The 12,370-nt window shown below is 35.1% G+C and overlaps 1 protein-coding gene across 1 annotated transcript; it reads right to left on the bottom strand.

Annotated features, from left to right (window-relative positions):
* Positions 1-5,626: 5,626 nt before the first annotated feature.
* LOC129079654 (olfactory receptor 13C9) lies at positions 5,627-6,632 on the bottom strand. Its single transcript, XM_054584938.1, has one exon. It carries the CDS (start codon positions 6,624-6,626, stop codon positions 5,670-5,672), a length of 957 nt encoding a protein of 318 aa, XP_054440913.1. The 5' UTR covers positions 6,627-6,632; the 3' UTR covers positions 5,627-5,669.
* Between the last annotated feature and the right edge of the window lie 5,738 nt (positions 6,633-12,370).

Genomic DNA, 12,370 nt, shown 5'->3' with positions numbered 1-12,370 from the left:
TATATGTCAATTATCTCTTTCTAGAAAATGCTAATCCTTTAACTCCACTTAGCTACTCCTTGTGATTGTTGTTCATTAAACTTGATATTCACTTGGATTGACCCATCTATTTGTTTCTGAGATCATTTTTTTCCACTTGAATAGTTATCCCTCTAGAATTTTTAAAGGCAAGTTAGCTACAGATGAATGTGTGTGTGTGTGTGTGTGTGTGTGTGTGTGTGTGTGTGTAGAAGAGGATTTAGAAGGCAGGATTTGGAAATGTTTTCATTTTGTTTTTACTTTTGAAGGATATTTTCATTGAGTATATAATTATTATTTGGCAATTATTTTTTCAACATTTTAAAAATGTTCCTCTTTATATTCTAATATCCATTGTTTCTGTTATGAAGTCACATCTTAGTTTTGTTGCTGCTTCATTGAGGAAAAGTATCTTTGTTTTTAACTTTGGCTGTTTATTTAATATTTATTTAAAAATAAATATTAAATTTTCTGAAATTTTACAATGAGGTTCTTAAATGTGGCTTTCTCTTTAGATATTGTAGATCTCCTTGAGTTTGTGACTTAATGTTTTTCATAAACATGAGAAAATCACTCAGTATGAGTCATTTTCTCTGCCCCATTTCCTCTTTCTCCTCTCTGTAAAGTGTTCAGATAGGTAGGTAGATAGATAGATAGATAGATAGATAGATAGATAGATATAAAGAAACATGTATGTTAGAATTTTCCAACATGTTCCAGATAGCTCTTATAGTTCTTTCTGTATGTTCCTTCCCTTTTCTCTTCCATGCACCATATGGATATTTTCTTCTGATTTATATTCAGTTTGCTAAGCCTCTCTTCAATCTTGTCTAATCTGTTGTGAAATCCATCTATGTAGTTTTTAATTACAGTTGTATTTTTCAGCTCCATAATTCTTCTTTGATTTTTTATATAACTTCTAATTCTTGGTGAACTCCTCATCTGTTTCCAAGAACTTCTTTATGTGGATCAACTAAAGGTATTTAATTTGTCCATTTTTGTCTCTTGCTCTCATATCTTAGTATGCTGGGTCATTTTTAAACTTAATGCCAGATTTAGTATGTGAAAAAAATGCAGAATCTCTGGATGATGTTTTATTTATATAAGGAGAATTCACTTTATCCTCAGGTAGAAACCTAGAGTAGGAGAGATTGCCATATATCAAAGAAAGAGTGAGATAAATTGGGGATGAATTTCAGGCTTTGTAAGCCTTAGGCAAAATCTGGATTATCTCCCTTTTAAGATTTACCTTTCTAGGGTCTGAATTGAAAACCTGAATTTATATGAAGAATTTTCTCTCTCATGAGTCCAAGACCTCAATGCCTAGCTCATAAGCACTGTGAGGCTGCTAAACACCTAATGTATTTATACCCTTTTTGTCCAATTTTATAGGCCTTTTACTCTGAACAGCCTAAGAATGAGCAAATAAATGCCTCATGTGTAAAACCAAATGTTCACTACTGTTAACTTATTTTTTACATTTTTAAAAATATGTCTCCTAGAGTGCAAGCCCCATTAGAGAAGAAAAGGCCTGTCTGTTATTTCACCAATGTATTGTGTGTACCTAGGAGGCTGCTAAAAAAATATTTGGCAAGAGAAAATATATTTGAATTGAACTTAATATCTTTTGGGGACCCAACACATAATCTATTGTGAAAGGAAGATTGCTTCCAGCTTATTGCTTTGCAAATATCTAGTAATTTAAATTACATTACTTGAGGTGGTGATACATAAACATATAATACAATATACAAGAAGATGTATTATACAATTGTACACCTGAAAGCTATATAATTTTATTACCCAATGTCACCCAATAAATTCAATTAAAAAAATAAATAAAATAATAAACAAATTATATTAGTGTTTGCTCCCTCTACTACCCTATTCTGTTTACAATAATCATTCTGCATTAGGAAGAATTTCTTAACCCTGGTTATAGTTGTTGCAGAGACCATCAATATTTACTATTACAGTGAGTACTGAGGAGCTGGAAAAACAAGGTAAAATAAGAGAATTTTATCTGAAAAATGTATTGTTGCCTGAAAATGGCTATTGATTATTTAAAACTAGGTTTAGTTGTCCTTAAACATTGATATTTCCCCTGCAACAGAAACAAGCAGATTGCAGAAAACATAGAATATTTCTAGCTTCAAAATGTTATGGAAAATATATAGTCCATTTTCTTAGTATCAGGTATCAATGAGCTACCAGGAATCCAATAAAACATATTTCTAATAATGTTAGTGAGACAGAACCAGAGAAAATGAAAATAAGTAAAAAACATCTGGTTACTATCTCATGTCTAATAAGCATAAAGCAAATTACAAATTTCAAATTAAATTGTGGAAAACATAATTATAATAGAGTCTTGGTAGATATTCTCTGCCAGTAGATGTGCAATGTGAGCCGATTCTGAGACAGAATGACTTGAGCCAAGGTGATGGAGATCCAAGACCTCAGCAGAAAGCTTCACATATTTTAGCATAGACCAAGGTCCATACTCGTAAGGATTTTATGTAATAAGGTACTTTCTGCCAGGGACAGAACACCAAAAAAAGCAGACAATCCAATTTAAAAATAGATAAAGGACACAAATAGACACCTCTCCAAAGGGGACATACAGGTGGTCAATAGACATATGAAAAGATGCTCAACATCAGTAATCATCAGAGAAGTACACATTAAAACCACAATGAGATACCACCTCACATTTGTTAGAATGTCTATCACCAATAAATCAACAAACAAGTGCTTGTGAGGATGCAGAGAAAACGGAACCTTTGTGTACTGTTGGTGGGAGTGCAAATTGGAGCAGCCTCTGTGGAAAACAGTATGAAATTATCTGAAAAAAATTTAAAATGGAACTGCCTTATTACCCAGTGATTCCAGTTCTGGAAATATATCTGAAAAAAACCAAAACACTAATTTGAAAGAATATATGTACCCCTATGTCACTGCAGAGTTATTTACAATAGGCAAGATTTAGAAGCCGCCCAAGTGCCCATAAGTAGAGGAGAGGGTTAAAAAAAGTTGTGATATATTTACACAATGGAATACTACTTGGCCATAAAAAAGAAGGAAATCTTACATTTTGTGACAGCATGGATGGACCTGGATTCAATTATGCTAAGTGAAATAAATCAATCAGAGAAAGACAAATACCTTATAATTTTGCTTAAATGTAGGCTCTAATGAACAAAATAAACTAACAAAATAGAAACAGACTCAGAGAGAGAACAGACTGACAGCTGTCAGAGAGGAGGGGTATTGGGAGGCTGAATGAAAAAAGTGAAGGGGTTAACAAAAAAGAAAAGAAGAAAAACACCTCATAAACACAGAAAACAGTATGGTGACTATCAGAGGAAAAGGGGAGTAGAGGAGGTAGAAGAGGATAAAGGGGGGGATCAATGGTGACAGAAGGGGACTTGACTTTGGGTGGTGAACACACAATACATATACAGATGATGTATTATAGAATTATACATTTGAAACCTACATAATTTTATTAACCAGCATCACCTCAATAAATTCTTTTTTTTAAGGCAAGCTGTGAATCTGTATACAAAATCTCTACTGTGTTTTGTTAAATCTCTCACAACCTCCTTGGGTATGCTGACAGCTCCTGAGACAAATTTTGGCTCAGTTTACTTAAATCCAACAGTTTTATGTATTGGAGAAACTACATTTTAAAACTATTATCCCTCATAGAGTTTAATAAAGGATACAATTCCATGAAGTCAGTTAGGTCTTTGTTGTGGTTCTCTCAAATTTCTTGGAGGACACTCTCAGAAAATGATGACTAACAGAGCTAATAGACAGTTCAAGAAGGCAGTGATAGAAGTAGAATGACAATGAAATAAAAGAGCCATTAAACTCTCCACTTTGTGGTGTGCTGTTCTGTGTGATGCCCCCTGCTGCTTCGCTTCTGAACTGTAACAGGGAAATAGATGTCTAATTTAAGGTAAAAGTAATCTTGATACCTATAGAAACTTCTTAAAATATCGACAGTTTCTAGGGTAGGCAAAAAGAAAAAGGAAATAAATACAAGATTTTTTAAAAATTTAAAGGAATAAGCCAGGGAGTGAAAGACAAATACCATCTGATCTCACCTATAAGTGGAACCTAATCAACAAAGAAGCAAGGAAAATATAACCAGCAACATTGAAAGAAAAAAGAATCCAAAAGAAATGAGAGGGAAGGGGCGAGGTCGGTAGCAGGGAAAGGAAGAGGAAGGGTCAAATCAAGGAACATGTATGAAGGACACATGAACAGAGCCAAGGTAGGAAGGGGTTGAGGTAGGGAGTAGGGGGCGGTAGAGGCAGGGGAAAGTGGTGGTGGGTAGATGGAGACAAATGTATTTGAACCATAAAAATTTTTTTTTTAAATTTAAAGGACAAAATATAAAACCAAGTATATTTTAAAATCTCAATTTAAAAATTAACAATTAAATAATGTGGGATTTTAATTAGCATTAAAAAGCTAAAGCAACCAAAGAGAAACTTGGTTTTAAAAGACTAAAACCAAGTAACTTAATATCTAAGTTTTCTAAAATTCTAAAAGATACATAAGCTAAACTACATAATTTTTAATAAAAAAAATTTGAGGCTAATTTGATAGCCAATAGAGAAAAGGAGAGATGTAATATTAAAATAAACAGTAAAATCTAACATAAAAACTTAAATTGTGAAATTAGTCAAGAGGAAATAAATGACAAACATTTCTAAAAGAGGAAGGTTAGCATAACAGAGGAAAGAGATATAAATCCTGGTAAAAAAAATAAAGTGTAAAAACCATCTAAAAAAGGAGATTTCAAAACAAGGCAGAGTTAATAAAAAGGTAAATTAATAGCAAATTCCTCTTGGATTAGCAACATGTTTAGTGGATAAAGAGCCAATGGGACAGAGGAAAAGATGTAGCTCTAGTTTTATCAGTGCATATTTGACACAGAAGTTATTTACATTTAATTTTCAAACAGCTCTAAGGGTCAGTTATTTGGTTCCAAGTCCAAAGCAGTTAGATCCTATGTATCAGAATATCTTTGGAAAAAAGACCACCACAGATATATTAAAAGCAGAAAATAATAATTTAATGCCTCATAGCTAGAAAGGAACAAAAAGTTATAATAGTATTTTAGAACGAAAAAGTTTAAGAGTATACAGCTACATAAACAGAAGACAATCACCATTACATAATTAAATAGACCAAAAGTAAATTAAACTATTTCAGTAGTTACAGTATTGGAAATTCATAATATTAACTGAGTTTTAAAAATCTGAAACCAGGTTTCATTTGTTGTAAAGAAAATATAAAAGTTGGTTTTGGAAATAATTATATCAAATCAATTTTAAGGTTTTAATACTAGTGTAACTTTTCATCTGGAAATTTCTCTCCATATTCCACTATCCCTCCACTTGCCATCACAATCAGGCTCATCATAAGAACAACAAACTACAGTCATTGACTCCACTCCTAAATCACTGAAGTTTACTTACTTTCATTATGCACTGCACCAAAGAAAAGAATATTTTAGACAAGCTCGAAAGCAGTGAGAGATAAATTTGACATAGCAGCAAGAACCTATGTATATGGCTCTTCAATTTACCCGATTTCCTCATTGTGATTATAAAAATCACCTGTCCCTTTCCCATTTACTTGTTAAAAAGTTTTCTTCTAAGTAGGTGTTTTACTCCCTCCTTCACATCCTTGTTTCTGAGGCTGTAGATTAAAGGATTCATCATGGGAGTCATCACCCCATAAAACATGGATATAAGTTTGTCAGTAACATCGAAGTCATCTGAGTCAAATATCTCTTTAGACTTGGGCTTCATGTACATGAAGAGAATGGTTCCATAGAATATTATCACCACAGTCAGATGGGCTGAGCAAGTAGAGAAAGCTTTGCTTCTCCCCTCAGAAGTGCGGATCTTGAGGACATTGGAAATGATTAATGAGTAAGAGATGACAATCAAGAGCAGGGGCATCAATGTGAACAACGTCGTAGCCACGAGCATGATGAACTCATTGTCTGAGATGTCAGCACAAGCCATCTTCATGACAGCCAGAATTTCACAGGAGAAATGATTGATGACATTATTCCTGCAAAAGGTCAACTGTACCACGAATGTAGTTTGTACTGCTGAGTTGATAACCCCTGCAAACCAGGACCCAGCTGCCATGGGCACATAGGAATTCTTGCTCATGATGGCAGGATACCTCAGAGGGTTGCAGATAGCCACATACCGGTCAAAGGCCATCATGCCCAAGAGCACACACTCTGTTGTCCCCATGGCCAAGCCAAGGAACATCTGCACTGTACAGCCAGAGAAGGATATGGTCTTTCTTTCTGAGAGGAAGCTCACCAGCGTGAAAGGGACGGAGGTGGTAGTGTAGCAGATGTCCAAGAAAGAGAGGTTCCCCAGGAAGAAGTACATAGGGGTATGAAGGTGGGAGTCCAAGATGCTGATTAAAATAAGGGTGCCATTGCCCAGAAGGATGACCACATACATGAATAAGATTAGCACAAAAAAAAGTAGCTCAAGCCTTGGGTAACCAGAAAGCCCCTTTAAAAAGAATTCCACCAGAAGGGTTTGGTTTTCCCATTCCATTTTACTTTTCTCTTTTACCTGTAAATATTCAAATATTTTTTTAAAAATAATAATTCCTTTACTATGATAACTTCAAGTTCACCAATACATAAATATGTTTGCCATGAATCCAGTAAGAAGGAAGAAAGAAAATAGGGAAAGGGAAGAAGAGGGAAAAAAAAGTAAGGGAGTGAAGAAATAAACAATACAGAAAGAGAAGTATGAGGGTGAAGCTATTATATCAATCGTTCTTTCTGCACCAGCAACTTCATGAGGCTTTATTCATACGTGACCTCATTTAAACCCTACAATCATTATCATTTTAAAGAGAAGAAATTTATCGAAGTTAGACTAAGAGAGTTTATTTTAGCCGGAAGTCATATATTTAACATGTAGCAAAACTCAGGCTCAAACTCAAGCTTGCCTGTCTTCCATAATTATGTTTTTTTAAATGAACTATAAAAGCAATACAGAATGCATTATATCAGAGATTGGGTTAATTAACCTGTAAAGACAACCAAGCTCCCAGGCCAGGAAAACTCAACAGAAACCCCTTGCATATTAAAACACTGAAAGATATGTGTCAATCTCATTGGAGAAGGTCAGCAGTAAACCCAAGCAGTGTTTATTGACAGAGTGGGGAAAAAAAAGAAAAACCCCAGGTACAATTCATGGAAAGCCGAATAATATGAAGTCTTTTTATTATCATGTAAATATCCTTTTTTGGGTGAAATATAGAATAGTTTTTTAATTTTTATTTTATAAATCATCATACAGTAAAATGGATTTTGTTTAGTATACAGTCTTATGAATTTTAAAACATGTATAGCTCATGCAACTGTCACCACAATCAGGACATGGAACTCTTCTATCACCCTAAAAACTCCACTGTGCTATCTCTTTGTAGCCACCCCTTTCACCCGCTCATAAATTCTGGCAAAGATTAGTTTTTCACCCCTACAGTGTTACCTTCCCCAGAATGTCTTATAAATGGAAATAAATGAGCCATTGGCTTCTGGCTTCTCTTAACATAAAGCACTGAGATTCATCCAAGTTGTTATTGCTGAGTAGTATTCCATTGTATGGTTTATCTATTCACCTGTTGAAAGATATTTGGGTCGTTTCCCATTTGGGGCAATTATGAATAGAGCTGCTATAAATATTTATGCCCAGGTTTTTATGTGAACAGTTTTCATTTTTCTAGGGTAAATGTCCACGAGCAGAATACTGGATGTTATGAGACATGCATACTTAAATTTATTAGACACTGCAGTTTTCCAAAGTGGCTATCTCATTTCTGCACTCCGACCAGAAATGTATGAGATTTCGACACTTGGTATTAGAGAAATTTGCATTTCCCCAATGACTAATGTTTGGGGAATTTTTTCATTCTTCTAGTCTCTTTAGTAAAGTGTCACTTGTGTATTTTGCCCATTTTTAATTGGGTTGTTTGTTTTCTTATTAGGTTTTGAGAATTCTTCACATATTCTGGTTATGAATCATTTAACAGATATATGACATATATTGTCTACAAGACTGTGAGTTGTCTGCGCATTCTCCTAATGCAAGCACCTTTAGTTGCCATTTTAATCAGTTGCTTCTTAAGTCCAATTGAAAGAAAGACATCTTCCAAAAGTTCACTGACACCTTTTAAATTGAATGAATCCTCAGGGAAATAACTACTGCCATCACTCCAGAATCAGAGAGGGTAGGTTTTGTATTCAAAGATCTTGACTCATAAAGTCCCAGGCCATTCCTTTTCATTTTTCCTTAGAAAGAGTGTCTCCCCCGCTGCCACTCTCCCTCCCCCACCGTACCCCCCACCTACATCCTGATTTCCAGCAACATCCTTGTTCATGGACACAGAATCTATTGGAAGTGCTCTAACTCATTCACAAAACAGGCACCTAACATGTATGCCATTTCTCCATATCCAGGAAACTTGGAGGGAATTTTATGTCCGAATTAAAGCCTTTCAATGTATTTCAATTAGCTTCTAATTACCTATATCTACCTTTGGTCATTATTAGGGTACTTCTTTCATCCTATTTTGTCCTTATTCCAATCTATTCTACCTTTTATACTTTGAGATTCTTTTATACCCTAAAGGTAGATGTTTCTTTTAGTCTTTGTCCCAGAACAGCTTCTTAATGCTAGCCACCCAAATCCCAATTCCCTGGTAAATGATAACTGAAAAGCAATTTCACTGTCTCACAAACAGGCTCACTTTATCTATTAAAAAGAACATGAATTTTTTAACAAAATTGAGATTTTTACTGACACACAAATGTGCTTCAGAGCAAATCTTTCTACAGAAATGTCCTATAAACAATAGAAAACTTCTAATGCAGCCACAGAATGTTAAAAGTATAACAATACAATAAATAAATACAATTACCTCCTCCACAGCCCCAATGACAGAGAGTTGCCTACTCCTGTAGGCAACTATCAAGTCTGGAGGGAAACATGCTGTAAGATGGCTTTCACAATTGACAGGAAGAAGCTCAAGCACTGTCCAAAAAAAGGGTGTGCTGCGATCAGAGTCCGCTACAGGGGACTCCACCTCCTGTTTCCTCAGCTTTGCTTCTTCACAACCCTGTCCTGTCTGGGGACCTGCACCAGCTAAAAGCTCGAGCTTCAGCCCACACTGCTCCATTCAGTCCTCACTGAAAGCCTTTGTTCAGTGGATTGGACCAATGGCAGGCCTCTGGTTATATGCAGGACACACACTCTATATGGTTTCCATATGGATTAAACCTGTCTATGGCCAGCAGTGACCTCATGGCTAGGATCCCTTATCCAAATCTCCTCTGCTAACAAGACCAGTAGCTAGCTATGTAAACTTGAGCAATTTACATAACTTCTGTGTTTCAATATGCTTACATTTAACAGGGGATTTTAATAGCATCATCAGCGTGCTCTTGGAAGAGTAAATAAAACAATGCATGGAAAGTGCCTAGCAAATGGAAAGCACCATTTGGTTTCCTTCATCTTCCTTTGACTTGTCCTTTTTTCAGGTTCTTTTACATTTCTGTTCCCAGTTTCATGCTCTTACAAGAGTACGTTTAAATGTTCACAGTCAGACATGATCAGGTATCTGGTCTCTTCTTATCGAACCAACCTACTAATAATTCTCATCACATCTATGGTACAACATGGATGTGCATTATACCAAACTCTATTCACTTTGCAACGAAGAGTATTATACAACTACAGTACAGCAGGGGCCAGAGCCATTTAAAACAAGGAACTCACAGGTTAGCATTATTTTAAATAAAGGCTATTTCAGTTCACTCATCTAAAAATGTAAGTGTGTGTGACAAATATTATGCCTAAGTTACCATAGAAATACATTACCACCACCTCAATCAACAACAAAAAAGAATTAAAAGCACTCGAAATGATTCCCAAAAGACTCATAACTATAATAGTCAAAATCCTTTCCTGTTAGCTAAGAATTCATTGTTCCTGTTTATTTCCTTTTCACACAGATGAAAAGATATATTCAAGAACAAGTAATAAAGTTTTTCAAATATCACTCCCAGTGGAGAGGTACCAGGACAGGGACTGTCTGCTCAGGATTAGTACTGAACAAACATTTGCTAACTGAACCAAAGAGAACTGAATTGATGCTGTGAGGTAAATTGTTACAAAATCAAAATTTTGGTGACATCAGCCTACTTTACATTCTGGATCAAGAGCACAACTCTGCTGCTTATTGTACAGCAACCTCATTGGACCAGTGAGAAATTACACCATTAGATATACAGGTGCTTGTACTAAAACAAAGGACCAGTAAGCCATATTCTGACTAAATGAATCTTTATTTTCTGTAAGGTATATTCTAGACATAAATATTCATCTTTTGTGAACATTTAAATGACTTTGTATTTCAAATTATTCTTTTGGTCATATTTGTTCGATTTTTCTTCATTTTCTAAATATATCTAAGAAAAGCCTCGTAGATTTTTTTTAGTTCTATTCTCTTTAGACTCTCTATGGTAAGAAATATTCTATCCTAAAACATACAGCCTATTTCAACTCAGCTCATTGGCCTAACTTCCCCTTGAATTTGTGTTATTAGTATGTTTTCAACAATTACCTCTAAATGGAAGGTTGACTTGCCATCTGGGTTGCAACGCACAGCAGATTGCTTCACCTTGTTCTTCTATTTGCAGCCTTATGTACAAAATTTTCCATGAGGTTGAACTTCCAAAGGTGTTACCAGTAAGGAGAGTGTCACAGGACTTGTTTTCTGGAAAACAATGATGGCAAAAGTACTATTTCAAAATTGTTTTAAAACCTATACAGTACAACCAAATATTGATTACAAAGGAAGTGTACAGTATTTTGATTCTGTTTGTTCTAAGTGAGAGGAAAATGAATATTTGAGAATATGGAAGATTTCATTAGCCCTTCAAGCCCAGGTAGAAATACTGCCCCATTCTGAAGACCAAGGAAATTCTCTAAAGAATCTTCTACAGGCTCAGGAAGGCCATTTAAATATTTCTTACTCTCAGGAACTTATGTAATTTTCCAAACCATAACTTTAAATTGCTTTAGGGGAAAGATGTTCAAAACTTTTGAAAATTTAAAAATAATCCCCTAAAGACTTAATTATATTAAACCCATTATTGTATTTCAAGTAACCAATCAGAAGTCTTGAGGATGTATCTTATCCTATTCTCATTCTGTTATCAGACACTGTTGGAATCCTCAATCCAAACATACTCTAATGGGGTTGTCCAGAATTTTGTTCATCCTACCATGCCTTATCGTAGTATAGTAGAAAGACCTCATTTACCTACTTTAACTCTTGGATTTCAGTAAGAAGAGTAAGAATAAAAATTTATAAGGTTCTATGCATCGTTTTAAGAATTTTATACATATTGATAGTTCACTTGAATTTGTTAAATTAGTGAGAAAAGGGTTTTATTTTACAAAATAAGGTAAAATTATTGCATTTGGCTGAAACTCAGAATTTATATGTGCTTATGTGAATGAGTAGCATTTTGAAATTCACAATAAATTCAGTAATTTTGAAACTATACAATGAAAACATAGAAGGCATCAAGCTATTCAGCTTTCTTATTGTAACTCTACAACCTAATTTGTAACTCAATCCCACTCCATACTGTAGGCATCTCTAAAGCATTCACCTAAAACAGACATACCTATCACTCAGATTCACAGGCATAAAATCACCACGAGGGAGGATAGTAAGAAGCTAAGAAAGTTTGTGGGCAAGTGGAATGAAGAAACTGAGACAAGAAAATTAAACAAGGCCAAACAGTCTGAGCAATTTACAGACAGCTGTGTGAATCCCAAGAATTTATCTCCCCTAACCAAGGACACTTGAGAGTGAATGGTTTATACCTCTCCTCCCCGACCAGAGAATACTGGTCTGGGAAATAGAGAAGAGAGACCCAATTAATGTCATTTGTGCCAACTAAACCCAAGGACAGATGAAGTTGAGAACAAATAACAAAAACACCATTAAAAGCCAGACAGACCCAAGTTAAAAGCAAAACAACATAGCAGACCAAAGAATATTCCCAAAACCCTGCTATGCACTCATTTTAACACATCAGCATATTAAAAATGCACCTGGAAAGCCAATGAATATTCTGCTGAAACCCTCCCCTAAGATTCTCACCTGCAGAAAGAAAGATAAAAAGCCCTTAGAACAAAGACCCAGTGTGGGCTCACTCTAGAGCACACCCTTGCCCCTTCTTGGGCATGAACTTTTTCTATCCTCTTAAACT

This window comes from Pteronotus mesoamericanus, unplaced genomic scaffold, assembly GCF_021234165.1.
Source record: "Pteronotus mesoamericanus isolate MK-2021 breed Mesoamerican mustached bat unplaced genomic scaffold, CSHL_Meso_final contig_78, whole genome shotgun sequence".
NCBI lineage: Eukaryota > Metazoa > Chordata > Mammalia > Chiroptera > Mormoopidae > Pteronotus > Pteronotus mesoamericanus.
The sequence above is the reverse complement of the archived record's forward strand: the minus strand, read 5'-3'. Positions and strand labels throughout refer to the sequence as shown.